The 25,102-nt window shown below is 38.9% G+C and overlaps 1 protein-coding gene across 3 annotated transcripts in view; it reads left to right on the top strand.

Annotated features, from left to right (window-relative positions):
* The window catches only part of Coq8 (ubiquinone biosynthesis protein COQ8, mitochondrial), a 214,755-nt gene that overhangs the window by 155,366 nt on the left and 34,287 nt on the right, over positions 1-25,102 (top strand). For all 3 annotated transcript variants that reach the window (XM_090368857.1, XM_090368860.1, XM_090368858.1), the window contains exon 10: positions 4,041-4,182. In XM_090368857.1, coding sequence (XP_090224983.1) covers positions 4,041-4,182 — 142 coding nt within the window. The remainder of the gene's footprint in view (positions 1-4,040; positions 4,183-25,102) is intronic.

Consider the following 25,102-nt stretch of genomic DNA (forward strand, 5'->3'; position numbering starts at 1 on the left):
TGGAGTATTTTTTTAATGGTAAATACGCATTCAAGGCATCTGTGATTAATGTTTTAAAAGAATACCAGAGTTCATTTGTATTCATTCTCTGTGCGATATCTACCCAGTTAATAGAGGCCATGTAGTACCTTAAGGCATCATAATTTCCTTTTCTGAAATTTAAACCCATTCCTTTGCCTTTTACTGCTGCTACCTCTCTCATCATCATCATCCACTGTAGAACTCGGTGATCACTTCCTGCTACTGGTTCCTCTACTGACAGCCCTGTTATGTCATCTGATTCATAGGTGATGATGTATTTATCATTGTTACAACTAATGACTTGTCCAAGATAAGTATATGAATCCACCGTTTTAATTTCTACTCCTTCAGTGATTATATGAGTACGGAAATACCCCCCCCCTGCACTAGCTATCCGTGATTCCACAGCACCTTGCCGCCAACATGCCACCTGCTGATCTGGATCAGGCACCTTGCCTGGCCATGTTCCCTCTCCCCGGCAGGTTGGGGGAGAGGAGGGAGGTCTTTTCCCGTCTCCTCTCCGACCCCCCCATTTTTCGGCGCTTCCGTAGCCAGGTGGGAAGGAGCAGCAGTGCATAGCACACACTTCTTGATTAAACCGGGGTTCGAGCCCGTCACCACCAAATACGGAGGATGCGGAAAGGTCAGGGAATGACCACCGCATATCCCGGAGCAATATGGCCTTAGTTGTTAATGCTCCTTAATCCCCCCTTTTCCCTCCTGGTGGGGCATGGGCCTGCCCCAATGACTTCCTTGGGGGTGCCTTCTCTATTGCCCGCATATTTCTGTCTTTTCCATCCAGTCTTCAGTCTTTCCCCCCTCTATCTTAATGCCCCACACGACAAAATTTAAATACATTCAAATTAACTTTCGCCTATATTCCATGCCTTTCCTAAGGGCCTCCGTAGCCAGGTGGGAAGGAGCAGCAGTGCGTAGTACATGCTTCTTGATTAAACTGGGGTTCAAGCCTGTCACCCCTAAATACGGAGGATGCGGAAAGGTCAGGGAATGACCACCGCATATTCCCGGAGCAATATGGCCTTAGTTGCTAATGCTCCTGAAAAAAAAAAAAAAAAAAAAAAAAAAGGCCTTTCCTATTCAAGCGACATTACCCTTTGCAATTGAAATAAAACTAATTAAATGATTTTTTTTTTTTTTTTTCTTTTTTGGTCCTAGCCACTGAAATTTCAGGAAATTAGGTGGCCGGACCTGCCAGAGTAAATAATTATAATACTGGTGGTAACTGGTCTGCCTACACAGGGCAAAAGTGGGGCAACATTGGGCCTCAGCAGGGGTCCAGCAGCTAAATGACTAGATGAACAACGGTACCCAACACTACACATGTACAATATCCATACACTTTTAAATCTCTGGCATTTCCAGCAAACTGGGACAACCCATCACAAAGCAAGCAACACGGAGATAGGGGAAACCCCTGGTGCCGTTTGACACCAGCACACTTTACTATACAAGGCAGTGATTAGGCCACACCTAGAGTGCTGTGTACAGGTCTGGAGGCCTCATTTTAAGAAGGATGTAGAGTTGCTAAAACAAGTACAAAGAAGGGCAACAAGATTGGTGAGGGGAACAAAGGGGTGCTCTTACCAAGAAAGGCTTAAGTTCTGCAAACTGCACTGCCTGGAGAGTAGGCACCTGCGAGGTGATCTGATTGAGGTGTGTGAGGCCTTGAATGGCTTGAGCAAGCTGAATGCTGATGGGATTTTTCCTCTTGCTCAGATTAATAACCTCAGGGGGCACAGATTCAAATTGAGGAAAGACAGTTGTAGAATAGATGTATGGAAATCTGCCTTTAGCCAGCGGGTAGTTGATTGGTGGAACAGACTTCCATCTTTTGTTGTGGAAGTTGATAGCCTAAATAAATTTAAGGCCGAGCTGGACAGACATTTTGTACGAATGGAGGGGTGAAATGGGAGGGGGGACTAATCCTGCATAAACTTGCTTTCTTGCATCGTATACCTCTACTAATGCTAATGCTAAGCCTTTCTTTGTAAGCACACCATTTTGTTCCTCTCATCAATCTTGTTGCCCTTCTCTGTACCCGTTCTACCAACTCTACATCCTTCCTAAAATGAGGCCTCCTGTCCTGTACACAATACTCATGGTGTGGTCTGACCATTGCCTTGTACAAAGGGATAATCACCTCCTTGTTTGTGTCTGCTAGCAAAATTCCTATATATCAATGACAAAACTCCATGACCTGCTCTGGCAGCCTGTGTGCACTGCTCCGAGAACTTCATATCTGACTGCACAATTACCCCCAAGTGTTTTTCATTCTCCACCTCCTTGAGTTTAGTACCACACTGTTGGTATGTTTCTCTTGGGCTACTGCTACACATATGCAGTACTTTGCATTTGTCAGTGTTAAACTTCAGTTGCCATTTCTCAGCCCATCTGCCTAACTTTTCTAGATCCTGTTGGAGTAGAATACTGTCTTTAGTGTCACTAGCAACCCTGTCAACCTTTGTATCATCTGCAAACTTGGACATTAAGCCTGATATACCTTCATCAATATCTTTGATAAATATACAAAACAACGATGGCCCAACACTGAACCCTGGGGGACTCCACCAATAACATTAGTCCACAAAGAGCAGTGTCCTTTGATTACCACTCTCTGTCTTTTCCCATTCAGCTATCCCTTTATCCATAGCAGCAACTTGCCCTTAATGCCACACTGCTCAAATTTGTACAACAGTCTTTTATGTGCAACAGTATCAAAAGCTTTTCTGAAAGCCAAGTATATGATATTAAAATTATTTTTTGCATCCAGTTCCTCTGACCAGTCATATTGGTCAAAAAAGATTTCCTCTTAACAAATCCATGCTGTGTCTGAACTATAACTGCAGTCTTGTTGGTATGTTACTCTGGAGTTACCAGAGTAACATACTAACTAGATGATCTAGATCTAGATGATCCTGCAATGCATCTTTCACCAGTCACTCCATTATTTTTTCTGTAACAGAAATTAAACTAACAGGTCTAATTACTCTTGTCACCTTCCGATCCCCATTTGTGAATTGCTCCACTTTTATTAATGATATTAACATTGGTATTTCAAGTTTAATGTTTCTCTGATTTTACAAATGTGAACAAGGTGGTTAACAAGTTTAACATTAAATCAGTTATAGTATCTAGATCATCTTGAAGACGATCTAGATAAACTAAACAGATGGGCTGAAAAATGGCAATTGAGCTTTAACATTGATAATGCAAAGTAGGGGGGGGGATAATTGCACAATCTGTAGTCTGACAGAGGAAACCCTGCTAGTAGATACAAAGAGGTGATTATCCCATTGTATAAAACAGTGTTAGGCTTACCTCTTGTATACTGTTTACAGGTTTGGAAATTCATTTCAAAAAGGGTGCAGATCCATGGAAAAAATTTGTAGAGAAAAACAGAGTGAGATTAGTTGGGAGCACAAAAGGTTATTCATACCAAGAAAGACTGGGAATCTGTAAATTGCAGTATCTGGAAGCCAGGCATCTGTGTGGTGACATAATTGAAGTATTTAAGTGCTTAAAAAAGGATTTCAGTAAACTATATGCTGATGGCAACTTTAGTCTTTCTCAGTTAAAAACGGGGCCCCTCCGTAGCCAGATGGGAAGGAGTAGCAGTGCGTAGCACAGGCTTCTTGATTAGACCGGGGTTTGGTTGCTAATGCTCCTAAAAACCAAATAACATCTCAGTTGAAAACCTTGGGGGGTGGGAGGAATGAATGTAAATTGGAAAAGGAGATTAGCAGAAATTTGCCTTTTAATAAATTTAAAGGTTTGGATAAATTATATAGAAAGTATGAGAAAATGAAGTTAGTACTTTTTTCTTTTCTTCTTTTTTTTTTTTTTGGTAATTCTGTATAAGTTCACTTCCTTGCATGATAATTTTGCCATTACTAATACTCAAATTCATTCTCACAGCATCTATATAAAGTAATTTTGCTGTTATTTTCTAGTCTATTAAAATAAAAGATTATATTCCTGTTTTTTTATCTTCATTTTAGACAACTTTTAGCACCATATCCAGAATTTTTTGTTCCATTAGTGATTGACAAATTATGCACCAAAAGAATCTTCACCACAGAACTCATAAATGGCACTTCAGTTGATAAACTATTGTATGCCAGCCAAGAAATAAGAAATAAGGTAACTAATAAAAGTATTTTAGAAACTTAATATAAAAGCTACATCTTTTGTACTAATACAGTATTACTTCATTTTTCCCCCCTCTTTTAGTATTTGAAAGTTTTGTTTACATTTAACAATTCAACAAATGTGTCTTGGGAAACATTTATGCTACTCATACCTCCTTACTCTAATTGACCATGTAAAAAGGAGAGGGAAATTAAAAATGTATAAACACCGTTGGACAGGATATTACATAAAACAAATCTGTTTGACATGTGAAACTAATATCTCTAATGTCATTACAATAAACCAGTGTGCAAAATAAAATAAAATAAAGCTAATAAAAGCATTAAAGATAATACCATGTAATAAATATAAAAGGGACTCCTTCTGAAGCTTTGATCGATCTATAGTCTTCATTGTCTACAGTCTTTAGAATGGAAACTTTTATAGCAACCACTGCATGACATCTCCATAAATGCATAATGGCATTACCTAATTGTTCTGCATTTACATGGCAGTTGCACTTCCTGTTCTAACGTGCCATCAATATTAGCCCACTTAAAACAACAACAACAAATTCCTTCCTTCCCCATTTCATTTTAGGTGATCAGTGAAGGCAAGAAACTAGTATGGTTACTGTTTCTTTCTTCCAATTTCTTTTTTTCTTCTTCTTCTTCTTCTTCAGAATTTTGTGGTCCATTGCAGAACCATGGGACTCCTCCCTTTGGGGAGAATGTTAGTCATAAGTTTCAATCTTTGTGTCATCTGCAAACTTGGACATTAATTCTGATATACCTTCATCAATATAATAGGCGCCTCCGTAGCCAGGTGGGAAGGAGCAGCAGTGCGTAGCACACGCTTCTTGATTAGACCGGGGTTCGAGCCCGTCACCACCAAATACGGAGGATGAGGAAAGGTCAGGGAATGACCACCGCATTTCCCGGAGCAATATGGCCTTAGTTGCTAATGCTCCTAAAAACCAAATAACAAACAAACAAACATCAATATAATTAATAGCATGAGGCAATGAAGAGCAGTGTCTGTTATCATCCCTAATTGCAGAAATAGCTGTCAGAAGTGGATGCATGCATTGGACACTTCAGATCAGTAAATTTGTCATGCATACACATGCATTTGTGTGTGCGTGCGTGCATGTACACAAGTAAGAGGTATCTTCGCATGAGGTTTGATAGATGGATCACCTTCAAAGTAGTCTGCTTCACACTTCTTCTGCCATTATAACCCAGGGAGGGTCTTAGCCTTCTGAACAGCGTTCCACCAAAAGCCCTCCCAGAAGTCAAACTTCTCCAACTTCTTATCCTCATGGTCTTTAAGTCCTCTTCTATGTCATCTGTCCATCTTTTCCGTGATCTTCCTCTCGCCCTCCTCCCGGTAAGTTTCCATTTCATTATACTATTAGTTCTACTATCACCATTCTCATAACATATCCCAACCAGGCAAGTCTCTGGCTCTTCACAGATCTGCTGATGTCTGCACCCTGAATAAGTTGGTCAAGTTCATTGTTCATTCCGATCTTCCAAGATCTGTCAACATCTTGTACGGGACTAAAAACTTTTCATAAAATTCTACGCTCAAATGTTCTCAATAACTCATCTTTACTCATTATTGTCCAAGCTTCACAACCATATGTCACAACTGGTCTAATGAGGCTTTTGTATAGTCTTAATTTTAAATGTCTGTTCAATACTCTGGACTTCATAGTTTTTCATGTGCATAGAAACATCTGTTTCCACTCAGGATATGGAACTTAATTTCATTAGTAATAAGAGTTGGACTGATTTATCTGCAAACCTAGGTAGGTTAAATTCTGAACATGCTGAAACGAAAAACTGCTGCTTCTTAAATTTTCAAAGTTATCTGCCATTCTCTAGACTTCCATATATTTTGTCTTCACCTCATTTATCCTAAGTCCTGTTCTTTGTGCTTCACTACCCAGCCTAGCCACTGTTTCCTTCAGTGTTCCTTTAGTCCTGCTGATAATAGTGAAAACATCAGCAAATGCACGTCATGACCTGCACTGTATTTTTGTCTATCTGTCCAGTCACGTCTAACTTTCTGACAGCCACCTCCAAAACCAAGTTAAATAACACAACAGAGAGTTTGTCACCTTGTCTTACACCAGCCCTAATGTCAAAGGGAGCCTTTAACTTGTCAGGCGCTTCCATAGCCAGGTGGGCAGGAGCAGCAGTGCGTAGCACACACTTCTTGATTATACCAGGGTTCGAGCCCATAACCACCAAATACGGAGGATGCAAAAAGGTCAGGGAATGACCATCGCATATCCCCAGAGCAATATGGCCTTAGTTGCTAATGCTCCTTAAAACCAAATAACAACAACAGCCTTCAACTTGTCAATTCTCACCACTGCTTTAGAGCCAGCCAGGGTTGCTTTTATGAGCCTAACAATCTTTGCAGGTATACCCAAGAGAAAGAGATCATTTATCATTTCCGACCTGTGGAGGCAATCCAAAGCTCATTTGAAATCTACATATGGTTAAATAAGTGTATATTATACTCAAATGCATTTTCCTGTATTCACACTTACTGAAGATAAACAGATGATTCATGCAATTATTGTCCAGGTGAGTCACCAAACATGAAACAAGTTGCAACTTGCTGTGACACCAAACTCCAAGATACAAAGTCTGTCCCCAGATTTTGATTACACCTTGTATCTTATCCAAAAGTTCTCCACTTTGATAATTTTAAAAACTACAGTTATCAGAGTAAAAATAAATTCCATCCACTTTATGCAATGTACCTTGCTGGAATAGGGAACAGCAGAAGCAGATTGGGAGTACAAATCGGCCCTTGAAAATATTAAGAAAGCAGCCCAGGTCCTAAAAAAAATTTTTGTTTTAAAATAAAAACATGTTTCATATGTGATGTATATCCACGGGTTGGTAAAATGAAACCTCTTGTACACAGTGTAATATAATGTTTGTTAACTATCATATGAAATTATTAATCATTTAGATATTAAAATTTGGATTCATAAATAGAGATTATTTTGTAATAACAGACTTGGCAAAGGTACGTTATTAATGACCAAATCATGGTCTATTTTATGCAGTATATCTTTTTCGTTAACCATTAAAATAAATGATTCTAGATATATTTAACTATAGAAACACTTCTCACATGCTACCTGACTTATTGATAATGTTAAGTATTTATATGCCAAACGTATATTTTTGTAAGCTTCATTAAATAGATTTTAACGCTCCAATGTCATGTATATGCATACTACACAATTAACACTTAAGGCAATGTTTACAAATAGATTTATTTACATCATGAAAGTTTAAATCGTCATTTTCGATAACTTCTAAGATTATCATTTGCGCTGTTTAAGATATATTCTTCCATTAATGAAATTTTAAGTCTGTCCCAATTATTTGCCAAACTCATCAGTTCTTCTTGCAATTTATCTTTTCCTATTTGTTCATCAAACTTCATAAGTATATCACTTATTTTTTGCAGAGCATTATTGGTTAAGGAATACATATCCTCAAAAGATTTTGGTGATAAACAATCCAAATACAACTCCTTATTTTCTTCAAAATTTTTCCTTCAAACTTTCAATAGCAGCATCTAATATCTTGTTATGCACATTGACTTCAAAGTCTCAAAAAGCATTAAAAATTGTTTCTTTGGATGTACTTGTGGATTGATCACCTGCACACTAGCAAGACTTTTGTGGATTTATTAGATAATTGTTTTCTGCAGCAGCATGTTCAAGACGCATCCAGAGAGTGTAATACTCTTGATCTGGTTATCAGCAGTGATTATTCATGCATTAAGAATTGGCAGATAAAGGAACCACTAGGCCGCAGTGATCACAGAGTATTGATGTGGGATTTACTTAAAGATATAATTACCAGCAGGGATAAAGGGAAGGGTTTTGCTTTCATAAAGGTGACTATACTGGTCTCAGACAGTTTTTAAATTCTGTACAGTTGGACTAACTGATGATGCTACCAACAACAAATTCTATGTGGGAAGCATTCAAGGAACTAATCGTGGAAGCTACTATGCTTTTCATACTGATTAAGAAATATTGTTCAAGGATTAGACCTAAATGGATGTCAGATGAACTAATGAGACTAGTAGCAGAGAAGAAAAATGCATAGGATGTATATAAATTATCAAGTGACACAGAAGCCTATGGCAGATATAAGCTAGTCTGTAATCAAGTCACAAAGGAGGTTAGCAGGCAAAGGCAGATTACAAGAAATCTTTGGCAAAGGATGCTAAGAAAAACAGCAAGGACTTCTTTACTTATATAAACTCTAGAAGGAAGGGGATGAATCAGATTGATCCACTTGATATCGATGGTTCGACTGTTGATGATCCTGCTCAACTGATAATCTGCTGATTATCAGTTGAGCAGGATCAACAATCTCATAATCTGATAGCTGATAATCTGAATAAGTATTTTGCATCTGCATTCACACATAAGGAGTTATTAAGGGAGGAAAATGCCGGATGTTTATCAAACTGTAACAGGATGCTTAATGATTCTGTAATAACTGAAACCAAAGTGGAGGTCAAATTGTTGAAGTTAAACGTAAGAAAGAGAAAGGCTCCTGGGGTGGATGGGATCTATCCAGTTATATTAAAGGAGGTGGCAAAGGAGGTTAGCAAACCCATAGCCATAATTATGAGAGTATCCTTGGACTCGGGGGAAGTTCCCACAAACTGGAGATGTCCAAATGTATCCCCAATTCACAAAGGGAGATCTAAGGGTAACATGAGTAATTACAGACCAGTTAGTTTAATTTCAAATCCACGGTGAAAATAATAGGATCACTGTCTAAAGGTGCATTGCAGTATCTAGACAAGACTGCAGTAATAATTCAGACACAGCATGGGTTTGTTAATGGAAAGTCTTGTCTGACAAATTTCATTGGATACTATGATATGGTTACAAATGAACTGGATGCAAAAAATAATTTTAATATCATATACTTGGATTTCAGGAAAGCTTTTGACACTGTTACACATGGAAGACTACTCTAAAAATTGGAGTAGTATGGTATTAAGATTAAGTTTCTACAGTGGATAAAAGGGTGGTTGAGTGGGAGAATATAGAGAGTGGTAATCAATGATGCTACTCTTTGTCAACTAATGTTATTAGTGGAGTCCCCCAGGGTTCGGTGTTCAGCCCACTGTTGTTTTATATATTTATCATTGATATTGATGAAGGTATATCAGGCTTAATGTCGAAGTTTGCAGATGATACAAAGATTCGAAGGATTGTTAATGATAGTAATGGCAGTGTGCTACTGCAACAGGATCTAGAAAAAATTGGACAGATGGGCTGATTAGTGACAACTGAAGTTTAACATTAACAAATGCAAAGTAGTGCATATGGGTAGAAATAACCGCAGAGAAACATACCAACTGTATTGTACTACACTTAGGATTGTAGAAAATGAAAAAGATCTGTTAGTAATTGTGCAGTCAGATATGAAGTTCTCTGAGCAATACAGACAGGCAGCTTAGCAGGTCATGGGGTATTGTCAATGCTGAACTATATGCTGATTTTTTTTAGGCTATCAACGTCCGCAACAAAGGATGAAAGCCTGTTCCACCAACCAACTACCAAGCTGGCTAAACGCAAACTTCCGCAAAGGCTGTCTTTGCGGAAGTTTGCGAACATCTGCCTTTCCTCAATTTGAATTTATGCCATCTCAGGTGATTATTCTGCACAGGAGGATGAATTCCATCGGAATTGTGCGTGCTCAAACCATTCAAGGCTTTATACACCTCAATCGGAACACCTCACAGGTGTCTAGTCTCCAGACACTGCAATTTGCAAAACTTAACCTTTCTTCGTAAGGGAAACCCTTTGTTCCATTCACTAATCTTGTTGCCCGTCTCTGTACTCCTTCCAACAGCTCTACATCCTTCTTAAATTGAGGTCTCCAGACCTGTTATATAGTACTCAAGGTGTGGTCTGACCATTGCCTTATACAAAGGGATAAGCATCTTCTTATCCCCTGCTAGAAACATTCCTGTACATCATTTGACAAGACACCATGAACTACTCTGGCAGACCGTCCGCACTACTCAGAAAACTTTATATCTGCCTGCACAATTACCCCCAGGTACTTTTCATTCTCTCCCACTGTCAGTGTAATACCACAGAGTTGATACATTACTCTGGGGTTACTGCTTCCCATATGTAGTACTTTACATTTGTCAATGTAAAGTACTTAAATGGGATACTTACAAATTAACACATGACACAGAAGCCTATGATAGATACAAGTTGATATGCAACCAAGTTACAAAGGAGGTTAGGCAGGCGAAGGCAGATTACGAGAAATCCTTGGCAAGGGATGCAAAGAAAAACAGCAAAGAGTTCTTTACTTATGTAAACTCTAGAAGGAAGGGGATGAATCAGATTGGTCCACTTGATATTGATGGGTCAACTGTTGATGATCCTGCTCAGGTAGCTAACAAACTAAATGAATATTTTGCATCGACATTCACACATGAGGAGTTATTCAGCAAGGGGAATGCCAGAGGTGTATTCAACTCTAGCAGTAAGCTAGAGAATCTTGAAATAACTGGGAGTAAAGTGGAGGAGAAACTGTTGAAGATAAACATAAGAAAGGCACCCGGGGTGGATGGGATCTATCCAGTTATATTAAAGGAGGCAGCAAAGGAAGTAAGCAAACCCTTAGCCATAATTATGAGAGCTTCCTTGGACTCAGGGGAGGTACCCATAGACTGGAAATGTGCAAATGTGACCCCAATTCACAAAGGAGGATCAAAGGCTGACACAAGTAACTGTAGACCTGTGAGCTTAACTTCTGTTCCAGGAAAATTAATGGAGGCACTGGTTAAAGAAGCACTGCAGGATCATTTAGACAAGACTTCAGTTATAGCTCAGACACAGCATGGTTTTGTTAAGGGGAAGTCTTGCCTGACCAACTTGATTGGATACTATGATGCAGTCACAAAAGAACTGGATGCAGGGAATAACTTTGATATTATATACTTGGATCTTAGAAAGGCTTTTGATACTGTGGCACATGGAAGACTGCTACACAAATTGGAGCAGTGTGACATTGGAGGCAAATTGCTGCTATGGATAAAGGGGTGGTTGAGTGGGAGAAGACAGAGAGTGGTAATAAATGGACACTGCTCATCATGGACTAATGTTATTAGTGGAGTCCCTCAGGGCTCAGTGTTGGGTCCATTATTGTTTTCTGTATTTATAAATGATATTGATGATGGTATATCAAGCTTAATGTCCAAGTTTGCAGATGATACAAAGGTTGGCAGGGTTGTCAAGGACACTACTGACACTACACTGCTGCAACAGGATCTGGAAAGGTTGAGCAGATGGGCTGAGAGGTGGCAAATGAAGTTTAACATTGACAAATGTAAAGTACTACACATGGGAAACAGCAACCCCAGGGCAACGTATCAAATCTGTGGTACTACACTGACAGTGGTAGAGAATGAAAGGGACTTGGGGATGATTGTGCAGGCAGATATGAAGTTCTCTGAGCAGTGCAGACGGGCTGCAAGAGTAGCTCATGGAGTATTGTCAATGATATACAGGAATTTTTCCAGCAGGGATAAGGAGGTGATTATTCCATTGTATAAGGCAATGGTCAGGCCACACCTAGAGTACTGTATACAGGTCTGGAGGCCTCATTTCAAGAAGGATGTAGAGCTGCTGGAACGAGTACAGAGAAGGGCAACAAGATTAGTGAATGGAACAAAGGGGTGCTCTTACGAGGAAAGGCTTAAGTTTTGCAAATTACAGTGTCTGGAGACTAGGCACCAGCGAGGTGATCTGATAGAGGTGTTTAAAGCCTTGAATGGTTTAAGCATGCTCAATGCTGATGGGATTCTTCCTCTAGCTCAGGAAAATCACCTGAGAGGGCATAAATTCAAATTGAGGAAAGACAGATGTAGGATAGACGTGCGGAAATTTGCCTTTAGCCAGCGGGTGGTCGGTTGGTGGAACAGACTGCCATCCCTTGTGGTGGAGGTTGATAGCCTAAATAAGTTTAAGGCTCAGCTGGACAGGTATTTTGAACGAACAGAGGGGTGAAGTGGAAGTGGGTTTTTTTTTTTTTTTTTGGCTGATGCTGCATAAGCTTGCTTTCTTGCATCAAATGCCTCTACTAATGCTAATGCTAATGCTAATGTTAAACTTCATTTGCCACCTCTCAGCCCATCTGCTCAACTTTTCTAGATCCTGTTGCAGCAGCGTACTGTCATTAGTGTCCTTAACAACCCTGCCAACCTTCGTATCGTCTGAAAACTTAGACATTAAGCTTGATATACCATCATCAATATCATTTATAAATACAGAAAACAACAATGGACCCAACACTGAACCCTGAGGGATTCCACTAATACCATTAGTCCACGATGAGCAGTGTCCATTGATTACCACTCTCTGTCATCTCCCACTCAACCATCCCTTTATCCATAGGAACAATTTGCGTCCATTGCCATACTGCTCCAGTTCAGCAGTCTTCTGAAGTCTTGTCTTGCCTGGCAACCCAAAGGTCGCGGGTTCGAATCCCGCCTCGGGCTTGGATCAAAGTACTGCAAAAACCTTGGGAGGTGCATTATGGCCACAGAAGCCGATGCGCCAACAACTACAAAAAAAACAAAAAAAAACTGAAGTCTTGTCTAGATGATCCTGCAGTGCCTCCATTAATTTTCCTGGAACAGAAGTTAAACTAACAGGTCTATAATTACTTGTGTTGCCTTTTGATCCTCCTTTGTGAATTGGGGTCACATTTGCACATCTCCAGTCCATAGGTACCTCCCCTGAGTCCAAAGAAGCTCTCATAATTATGGCTAAGGGTTTGCTTACTTCCTTTGCTGCCTCCTTTAATATAACTGGAGAGATCCCATCCACCCCGGATGCCTTTTTTTATGTTTATCTTCAACAATTTCTCCTCCACTTTCCTCTCAGTTATTACAAAATCATTTAGCTCACTGCCAGAGTTCAGTTCACCTCTGGCATTCCCCCTCCCTAAATAACTCCTCATGTGAGAATGTAGATGCAAAATACTCATTTAGTTTATTAACCACCTGAGCAGGATCATCAACAGTTGAACCATCAATATCCAGGGCACCAATCTGATTCATCCCAATTCACAAGGGAGGATCAAAGGCTGACACAAGTAATTATAGACCTGTGAGTTTAACTTCTGTTCCTGTAAAATTAATGGAGGCACTGGTTAAAGAAGCACTGCAGGATCATCTAGACAAGACTTCAGTTATAGCTCGGACACAGCATGGTTTTGTTAAGGGGAAGTCTTGCCTGACCAATTTGATTGGATACTATGATGCAGTCACAAAAGAACTGGATGCAGGGAATAACTTTGATATTATATACTTGGATCTTAGAAAGGCTTTTGATACTGTTGCACATGGAAGACTGCTGCACGAATTGGAGCCGTGTGGCATTGGAGGCAAATTGCTGCTATGGATAAAGGGGTGGTTGAGGGGGAGAAGACAGAGAGTGGTAATCAATGGACACTGCTCATCGTGGACTAATGTTAATAGTGGAGTCCCTCAGGGTTCAGTATTGGGTCCTTTATTGTTTTCTGTATTTATAAATGATATTAATGTTGGTATATCAAGCTTAATGTCCAAGTTTGCAGACGATACGAAGGTTGGCAGGGTTGTCAAGGACACTACTGACACTATGCTGCTGCAACAGGATCTGGAAAGGTTGAGCAGATGGGCTGAGAGGTGGCAAATGAAGTTTAACATTGACAAATGTAAAGTACTACATATGGGAAACAGCAACCCCAGAGCAACGTATCAAATCTGTGGTACTACACTGACAGTGGTAGAGAATGAAAGGGACCTGGGGGTGGTTGTGCAGGCAGATATGAAGTTCTCTGAGCAGTGCAGACAGGCTGCAAGAGTAGCTCATGGTGTATTGTCAATGATATATAGGAATTTTTCTAGCAGGGATAAGGAGGTGATCATTCCCTTGTATAAGGCAATGGTCAGACCACACCTAGAGTACTGTATACAGGCCTGGAGGCCTCATTTCAAGAAGGATGTAGAGCTGCTGGAACAAGTACAGAGAAGGGCAACAAGAGTAGTGAATGGAACAAAGGGGTGCTCTTACGAAGAAAGGCTTAAGTTTTGCGAATTACAGTGTCTGGAGACTAGGCACCAGCGAGGTGATCTGATAGAGGTGTACAAAGCCTTGAATGGTTTGAGCATGCTCAATGCTGATGGGATTCTTCCTCTTGCTCAGAATAATCACCTGAGAGGGCATAAATTCAAATTGAGGAAAGACAGATGTAGGATAGAAGTGCGGAAATTTGCCTTTAGCCAGCGGGTGGTTGGTAGGTGGAACAGACTTCCATCCCTTGTCGTGGAAGTTGATAGCCTAAATAAGTTTAATGCTCAGCTGGACAGGTATTTCGAACGAACAGAGGGGTGAAGTGGAAGGGGTTATTTTTTATTTATTTATTTTACTTTATTTATTTTTTTTTTTTTTTTTTTGGCTGATGCTGCACAAGCTTGCTTTCTTGCATCAAATGCCTCTACTAATGCTAATGCTAATCCCTTTCCATCTAGAGTTTACATAGGTAAAGAACTCTTTGCTGTTTTTCTTCGCATTCCTTGCCAAGGATCTCTCGTAATCTGCCTTCGCCTGCCTAATCTCCTTTGTGACTTGGTTACAAACCAGCTTATATCTATCATAAGTTTCCATGTCACCCATTAATTTATATGTATCCCATGCATTTTTCTTCTCTGCCATATGTCTCATTAGTTCATCTGACATCCATTTAGGCCTAAACCTTGAACAATATTTCTTAGTTGGTATGTAAAGCCTAGTAGCTTCCAAGATTAATTCTTTGAATGCTTCCCATTTTTAATTTGCTGTTGGTAACATCATCAGTTGGTCCCACCGTATAGAATTTAAATACTGTCTCAGACCACCGTAGTCGCCTTTACGAAAGCAAAAACCATTCCCTTTACCCCTGATGGTAGTTTCCTCATTGATTAAATCCCACTTCAGCACACTGTGATCACAGCCACCTAGTTGTTCCTTTATCTGTAGATTCTTAATGCATAAAGAATCACTACTGATAATCAGATCAAGAGTATTACTCCCTCTAGTTGCCTCCCGAACATGCTGATTTAGAAAACAATCATCCAATAAATCCACAAAAGCCTTGCTAGTGACTGACCAACCCACAAATTCCATTCAATATCTGGGAAATTAAAATCCCCCATTATAAGACTCTCTGATTTACTGGCCCACTCTATTTCCCTGCACAGTTTCTTATTATACTCATCAAAGTCATTAGGCCTATTGCACACTCCTACTCTCAATTTTGATCTCCCAATGCTTATATAACACCAAACTGACTCGACACTGCACTGTCCAGCGATGTTGACTGGTTCACTTCCTTGGATTTTGTGTTTCTTAACTAGTAGCATAACCCCTCCTCCCTTCCTATCCTTTCTGTACCTGTACACATTGTACTCCCCAAATTCCAGTTCTCCATTCCTTGTATCTGTGTGTGACACTACGTCTCTGATATCCCAATAACTGCTTTTGTGTTTTGAACAATACCTCAAATTCATCAAATTTATTTACCAAACTCCTAGCATTGGTATACTGCACCTGTTTCCTATTCTTAGCTATCCTAACACAACCCATGTGTTTACTTGTACCGCAATGACTCCCAACAGTCTCTGAAACACCCTACATCTTGTTTTTCACGCTGCTGCTGCTCATTCCAATAGAAGCAGTGCAACAATCACTTTCACCTCTGCCAGTGGCTACTGTTAATCTATTAGTCCTTGTATTCCCCCAAGCTAGCAGTTTTCCTACCCACCTAACACTTCCTCGATAGCATCAGCAAATATTCTTGCACCCTTTTCTATTTAAGTGTATCCCATCCCTGTAGAAGCAGTCCGTCCTGTTAACAAGTACAGACCAGGCCGAAAAAAATTCTACCCCTTGAGCCTTGCACAATCCTTCCAGGGCAGAATTGCAGACACTTTCAAATTCAACCCCGATTCACAGCTTTTTTTCAACAGTGACCTCTACTTTAACAAGTAGAGGTCACTGTTGAAAAATTTTAACTGAAAATGTATGAGAATTAGTAAATGATATGCCTAATATCACATAACATTTTTACAGTAATGGTGAAAAGATAACTGTAGTGTAATCCCAGTTATTTGAAACATTTGGGACCAGGTGTATTTCAGATAATCAAATTTAAATCTTTATCTATCTATATGAAAAGTAAGCAGCAAAAAAAAATAATAATACTAATAAATAAATAATAAAATAATAAGAGAAACTTTCAATAATTGCTTCACAGCATCAAAATAATTGCCAAGTTTATTGGCAATTAATGTGCTTAAAGCACATTAATTGGTGCACATTTAATTCTTTTAGTAATTAGAACCAGTTAAGAGTGGTATTAAATGAATGGTATTAAACACTTGAGTGGTGGTTAGTTTCCATGATATTCATCACAGTGCTCTTCATTTGCAGTTTCTGTCTGACTTGAATTAGTGATTGAACTACTTTGTTATCTATCAAAATGTGATGATGTGGATCATGGCATTTTTTGGTTCACACCTCATTTAGTCATGCAAATTGACTATACATACAGTAGTTTGTTTGGTTATTTTTTTATTTGCAGACATTTATTTATTGGAAAACTTTTAGTCTATTTGTTATTAATTTTTTTACAGTGAGGTTTTCATGAAATTTTGTGTTTCAATGTACTTGATATTATACTTGAGTTTTTTCATTTCAGAGTGAGCTATGGTGTATTTACACCAATATTATATATATATAATTTATACTCTTGAACATATGATGCCTTGGTGCATTTAGTTTGACTTAAACATTATCATGTACACCTTTTGGCATCTCTCATATTGTGGGATTATCTTCACAACTGGATTATTTTGTCTGCAATACCAGGGTACCTGCCCACCCACTGAGAAGATGCCAACTAGCCTTGAAACGGTGTCATTTGGGTGGTGGTGCCCACTGAGAATAACTAACAATAGTCTTCTCTTTTAGTGAAGCGTTACTTATTCGAAGTAGTGCAGTACATAGCAACTCATTGTGAAGGAGGTGCAGAATATGAGATACAGATAAAATGATGCCCTTTTTACATTACTATCATAGTTTTTTTTTTCTTTTAAGAGTTATCTATGGTGTATTTACACCAATATTATATATACAACAATTGATATGGTCAAAATTTACTCTTCTTTGCTTCATTCATAATGCTTTATACGAGTGGAATCATGCTTTTATTATATTCATGTGAACAACTTTGTTTCTTACAATTAAATATTAACCCTGCAGCAGTGACACTACATCTGTGAGGTGCATCTCGAAAATAATGAGCCGACTTTAATTGTTGTTTGGCAATAAAAATATGTGATTTTCTGCAGCTTCATAAATATGGATAAATTTTAGTCGGTATGTAGTTTGAATTGTTTTTTATCATTTTCCCAAAGTTATAGATCTTTTTTTACATCAAGCAGCATAACTCAATAGTTCTGCTACAAAATATTTCTTGCATTTGTTTCTGGCTATTTGTATTATTTTCTCTCTAGCTTTAGAACTGTCTTGACTGGTATAATGATGTGATGTTTTTGTGAAATAATTTTCTCGCAAAACATGATTTATTCTCAAGGTGTTTTTGTGCAATAACAACTTCTCTATTTCATAGCATGTTGGATGCTTGTCTATTTGTTTTGGTTTCACATTTACTTCAGTCATTCTACTCAGATAGCTATATGTTTTCCTAATATAAGTTTGAGCCTGTGTTTTCTCTTCTCCTTTATTATTTTTAATATTATTATCATTTATGTATTTAAAAAAATATATGTATTACTTTTGGAAGATCGCTCAGTGTGCCGAGCGATCTTCCAAAAGTAATACATATATTTTTTTAAATATATTTTTTTTTAAATATATAGAATGCTTTGAGCATTATAGCTAAAAAGGAATCTAGTTATTAGCATTAGTAGAGGCATACGATGCAAGAAAGCTAGCTTATGCAGCATCAGACAAAGAAAAAAAAAAAAGCTCCCATTTCACCCCTCCCTTCATTCGAAATGCCTGTCCAGCTCAGCCTTCAATTTGTTTAGGCTATTAGCTTCCATAACAAAAGATGGAAGCCTGTTCCACCAATCAACTACCTGCTGGCTAAAGGCAAATTTCCGCACATCTATTCTACAACTATCTTTCCTCAATTTGAAGCTGTGCCCCCTCAGGTCCTTAGTCTGAGCAAAAGGAAGAATTCCATCAGTATTCAGCTTGCTCAACCCATTCAAGGCCTTAAACACCTCAATCAGATCACCTCGCACCACCTACTCTCCAGGCGCTGCAGTTTGCAGAACTTAAGCCTTTCTTGGTAAGAGCATCCCTTTGTTCCCCTCACCAATCTTGTTGCCCTTCTTTGTGTTTGTTCTAACAACTCTACATCCTTCCTAAAATGAGGCCTCCAGACCTTTATACAGTACTCTAGGTGCAGCCTGACCATTGCCTTGTATAACGGAATAATCACCTCCCTGTCCCTGCTAGCAAAATTCCTGTATATCATTGACAAGACTCCATGACCTGCCCTGGCATCCTGTCTGCACTGCTCAGCGAACTTCATATTTGACTGAACAATTACCCCCAGGAATAATCACCTCCCTGTCCCTGCTAGCAAAATTCCTGTATATCATTGACAAGACTCCATGACCTGCCCTGGCATCCTGTCTGCACTGCTCAGCGAACTTCATGTTTGACTGAACAATTACCCCCAGGTCTTTTTCACTTTCCACTTCCTTAAGTGTAGTACCACAGAGTTGGTATGTTTCTCTTCGGTTATCGCTACTCATATGCAGTACTTTGCATTTGTCAATGTTAAACTTCAGTTGCCACTTCTCAGCCCATTTTCCCAACTTATCTAGATCCAGTTGGAGTAGCATACTGTCTTTACTGTATGTTAACATCCTTGCTAACCTTTGTATCATCTGCAAACTTGTACATTAAAGCTGATATACCCTCATCAATATCATTGATAAATATACAAAACAACAATGGGCCCAAAACCAAACCCTGGGGAGCTCCAACAACATTTATCCACGAAGGGCAGTGTCCATTGATTACCACTCTTTGTCGTCTCCCACTCTACCATCTCTTTATCCATTGTAGCAACTTACCTTTAATGCCGTACCTCTCCAATTTGTACAGCAGTCTTCCATGTGCAACAGTATCGAAAGCTTTCTGAAATCCAAGTATATGATATCAAAATTATTTTTGGCATTCAGTTCCTTTGTGGCCACATCATAGTATCCAATCAAATTGGTCAGACAAGACCTCCCTTTAACAAACTCATGCTGTGTCTTAACTATTACTGCAGTCTGTCTAGATGATCCTGCAATGCTTCTTTAACCAGTTATTCCATTATTTTCCCCAGAACACAAGTTAAAATAACAGGTCTATAGTTACTTGTGTCACGTTTTGAACACACTTTGTGAATTGGTGATACATTTGCACACCTCCAGTCCATGGGGGGGGGGTTCTCCCCTGAGTCCAAGGAAGCTGTTAGCCTAGGGCTTACTATATATATAAAAAAAATAAATAAAAAAAAGAACACACACTTGGGGGACAAACGTTACTACACAGTTATAAGATGCCATGCAAATTTCGGGCGGAATTACGATGAACATTTCTATTAACATGGGGGAGGTCGGTAAAGGGTTCGAGGTATGCTGGGAAGTCGCGGATATATATAAGGATAAATGTCAGAAGGGAAAAGAGTTCGTAATGGAGTAACGGAGTTAATGATAGAAGGAGTTAGTGATAGAGGAAGTGGCAGAGGTGAAGTTAGTAATGGAGTTAATGATAGAGGGGATAATAAGTGCTAGTGAGGAAGAGTTCTGGAGACGTAGTCTGGTTTTACCAAGAGTAGTCGTGAAATTTTTGGAGATAGTCAGTCAGGAAGTGGCAAGATTTTTGCTGGATTTCGGAAAGGAGAAATTTCCAGCCAATATAAAAGAGTTATTCAGTCAACTAGGTTCAAGGCAGCAAGGAGGAATCGTGGTGAGTCAAGAGGAAGATAGGAATTAAAAGCCAGGTATTAGATGAGGAAGTCATCACAGAAGGTGTGGGAAGGTCAAGGTGCTGATCCTAAAGCACTGAAAAATATAACTTATTGTAAGTACTGTTTGGTATTATTATTTCTAATAATGCTATTTGGAAAGAAAAATGCATTCTGGAGTCCTAAAGTACTATTAGTTTGTTTAGCCTAGGGAACAGCAGGACTAACAAGTTTGAGATTGTAATGAAACCTCTAGTTAGATTGCCAATTAGATTAGAAAAGAGATATTCTAATTGGAATTGTTGCAATCGTTTTGTTTGGAAAACTTCCATAATAGGAAAAGTTGTGGATAAATATTTGTATAAATTTGTTTGTTCTATAATTAAACATGTTAAGTTTATCAGGTGTTGTTCATTGCCTCACTCAATCTCTAGCAAAAGGTATAAGTAATCCTGAAATTTTCTGATGCAGTCAGTGGCCCAAAAGATAACAAGTGTTACCTAAAATTAAAGTAAGCATTCTCACTATAATTAAAATAAGAAAAGCAAGGGCTTACAAATTTGGTGAGGCAGCCAGCGCTTTATAAAAATAGTGGAAGCACTACAATTGACGAGATTTAAGCTTACAATTGGTGAAATTGCCAGCCAGAATTGCTAGTAAAAAAAAAAAAAAAAAAAAAATTTGAGTGAGACAACGGTAAAAGAATTCATATTTGAATTGATGTTATGTACGATAAAGTTTTGAGTAGTATTGATTTAGTATTGAATGAATATAGTTATTAGGTATCGGGATAAGGAAGTAAAAGGTGAGACATTTAGAAAGGGAATTGTTAAAAGTAATTGTAAATTAATTTTTACCATAGTTGCTGGACTTATAAACCAGCTGGCAAGCCAGAAAAACAATTTAAGGAGTATAGTATATTTAGAATTATTAGAATGAAAAGAAATTTTGTAAAGGAAAACAGATAAATAAAACAAATAAATAAAAACAGTTTTTTATTTATTTATTTTACTTTATTTTTTTTTTTGGCTGATGCTGCATAAGCTTGCTTTCTTGCATCAAATGCCTCTACTAATGTAAATGTAAATGTAAAAAATGTAAACATAAAAGGGGACCAGGAAGGGTCAGCTCTACTTGACCAACCGTCCACAAGTCCCGGAGGTGAAATGGCAGAAAGGCCTAGAGAAATTTACCGTGGGGAGGGACGAAATGCTCTCTTTACAGACAGAGATTACTTAAGGGCGTTTACAGGGGGAAATCGAGAAAATGTAGAGTTATTTTTAAACAAGTTAGCCCAGATAAAAAGAGCAGACGGTTTAAGGGACGAAGAAATTGTACTTTTCGCAGAATTTAAATTAGAAAGCACAGCTCTAATTAAGTATTAACAGGAAACGTTCTATGAAGAAGTAAAATCGCTAACGGATTTTAGTAGAATTTTAAGAAAATTATTTGCAAAGAAGGAATCGTTTCTCACGGCAGCAGGCAAATTAGGGGGTATACGCAGTCAAAAGGGGAATTGGTCACAGAGTTCCTACAGAGGTTAAAGGCTGTTAGAATGAGCACAGAAATTGACGTTACGGAACGGGGGGTTTTTGAAAAATTTCTAACAGGGCAATTTGTAAAGGGGTTAAAATAAAATTTTAAAAAGGAGGTTATGCGGAAAAAGCCAGAAACTTTGGACCAAGCGTTTTTATATGCTGAAGAAGAAGAGAGTCTAGAAATAAAATTAAAGTCCGACACAAAACGAGAAACTTACTCGATAAATGTGAACATGAGAATTAAAAAAAAGGGAAGGGAAACATGGAAAGGGGAGGAACTAAGCACCGAAAAGGAATTCTTGTTAAGCAAACTAGAGAGAAAGGTGGATTGGTTAATAAATCAAATTAATGAAATGAAACAGGGGAGAATGCGAGTAGCTGAATGGGAATGTAAAGGGGAAGGTGAAGGTACAACACACTATGAGATATGGAAAAGGGGAAGTAACAGAGGTTGTTACATATGCGATAGCCCTAACCATGGGGCCAGATTCTGTCCCAGAAACCCTGAAGATAGAGGGGATACAGCAAGACAATGGCGACAGGGGCCCAACCATAGGCAAGGGGTATCCACAACACTAGTAGACAGAAACACAACCATTCCCAAAACTTTCTACAAAGGGGAAGTGAAGAGTGTAATTAATAAACCAGAAACGGGAGGAACCCCTAAAAATTTCAGACTGAACTGCATTAGCAATAACAACATTGAATTAGTAACCTTAGATAAGGTAGTGATAAGCGAAAACCTAATATATGTTAAGGGGAAATTAGGCAATGTACAGGGAAAATATTTAGTAGATACCGGGCCCACGAAGTCGGTCTTAACCTGGGAATATTTCGAAAAATTTAAGAGTAAGGAAACTTCAGAATAAAACCCTGTGGCAACTATATATTACAAGGGATAGGAAGAACTGAAATAATCTCCGATTATGAGGTCACTACCTCAATGACACTGGAAATGGGAAAAAAACCCATATTACACAGTTTTTTGGTATCCAAGCGGATAAAGGGGAAGAGATATGATGCCATATTAGGATTAGATTTTTGGCGGGAAGCAGGCTTCTGCATTGATTGCAGCCATGGTACAGTATGGAAAAATATACAGACAGAGGACAGGCAAAAGGAAGGGTTAGCAGAGGGGGAAATAAATCTAATGGATAGCCGTAGTCCAGAAGATAAAACTCTTAGACAAGGAATACAGGGGTTATTAGAGCAGTATAACCACATTTTTGCCAAGAAAATAACAGAAGTAGGGGTGACTAAAGTAATGGAGCATACAGTGCATATCACTCAACTGCACCCGATTTATACCAGGCAATACCGCATACCCCAAGCTCAGTTAGAAAGATTAGGGCAGGAATTGAAAGACATGGAGGCTAATGGGATAATAGAAAGGTAAACTTCATATTGGAATAGTCCTGTGTTAGTAGTAAATAAGCCGGATGGAGAGGTAAGGATAGTATTAGACCTCCAAAAATAAATAAGATCACTAGTCCAATTGACTTTCCGTTACCTCACATAGCGGAGATAATGAACAGCCTCCAAGGCTAAGGTATTTTCTAAATTATATCTAAATGCAGGGTACTATCAAATCCCCCTAAAACCGGAGCAAAGGAAATATTTGCATTTAGCACTCCATTTGGAAAGTTTCATTTAACCAGAATGCCTCAGGGGGCGAAAAACTCGGCAGCATCATTCCAGAGTATGATGAGTAATATACTTCGAAGTTATTGGGAAAGAGTGTAATTTTTTTTCTTGACGATATTTTAATCTGCTCAGAATCTGGGGAAGGACATTTGAAACTGTTAAAAATTGTATTTCAGAAAATGGAAGTTAGCAAATTTAAGGCTGAAGAAATCAAAATGTAGGTTTTTAGTAGACAGAGTAGAATACTTGGGACATACTATTTAACGGGAAGGTGTCCACCCGAGCAACAGAAACATAGAGACAATCTCTAGGTTAAAACCCCCTAAAAGTGTGAGGGAAGTTAGACGAGTCGGGAATGGTGAACTTTTATAAGAGGTACATACCTAACAGCGCCGAGCTACTGAAACCTTTAACAGTACTGACAAAAAAGGGGATAAAATTTTGCTTGACCGACGAAGCTATAGGGGCATTTACGGAAGTAAAGAAATTACTAACTAGTCAGCCTGTTCTGATCCACCCAGACCCTAAAAAAGTATTTTATCTGACTTGCGACGCTTCATTGAACGGGATAGCTGGAGTTCTAGAGCAAGAGATAGATGAAGGGGGAAGGAAACTTATTGGATACTGTGGACGACCCCTAAACAAGCATGAGCAAAATTACGCAACGTGCAAACTGGAAGCTTTAGCTATAGTTTTCGCTCTAGGAAAATTCAGGTACTTAGTGTATGGAAGGATGGTGAAAGTGTTATCCGACCATCAACCTCTTTGAATATTGGACCAGATGAAAGATAAAAATCCAATGTAAGTTCCGACGGATCAATGAGGTTGATCCGTTGGAGCTTACAAATACAGGAGTATGACATACAAGTAGCCTACATCCCTGGCAGACAGAACGTGGTGGCCGATTACTTAAGTAGAGCCGAATACGAAAATAATGAGGAGAGTTCCAACGGAAACATAAGAGAAGAGGTAGCAACATTGCAGAAGAGGGAAGATGATATGTACATAATGGAAAACGCTGATTGGGATGTAGAAGCAATAAAAAAGGCTCAACAGGAGGATGCAAGATTAAGGGAAGTGGGAAGAAGGGCAAATCTCAAGAGAGAAGTGAGGGGTTACCAAGTGAGTCACCAGGGTCTGTTAATACAGATAGGGGTGATAGACGAACGGGGAGAGCAAAGGGTTAGGTTAGTAGTACCTAGCAAGATGAAACAATGGATTTTAGAGACGCATCACGAAAGCAAGGCCATGGGACATTATGGAACAGATAAGACTCAGAAGAGAATACTGGAAAATTATACATGGGAGGGCTTAAATGCAGATGTTAAACAATTTTGTAAAACTTGCCATGTGTGTCAGGTCAGAGAACCCTTCAAGGGCCAAGCCCACTAAAACAACACATTCAACCCTCTCAATCATTTGAAGGAGTAGCATTGGACATCGTAGGACCATTAGTAACAACCGTAAGGGGGAACAGGTATATTCTCACTATTGTGGATATGTTCACCCACTATCCAGAAGCAATTGCCTTAAGGAACCAGAGTGCAGAGACAGTAACTAAGGCATTCATAGAACATAAGGCACCTCCGTAGCCAGGTGAGAAGGAGCAGCAGTGTGTAGAACACACTTTTTGATTAA

The sequence above is a fragment of the Mastigoproctus giganteus genome, chromosome 2 (assembly GCF_048544385.1).
Source record: "Mastigoproctus giganteus isolate SK-2022 chromosome 2, ASM4854438v1, whole genome shotgun sequence".
NCBI lineage: Eukaryota > Metazoa > Arthropoda > Arachnida > Uropygi > Thelyphonidae > Mastigoproctus > Mastigoproctus giganteus.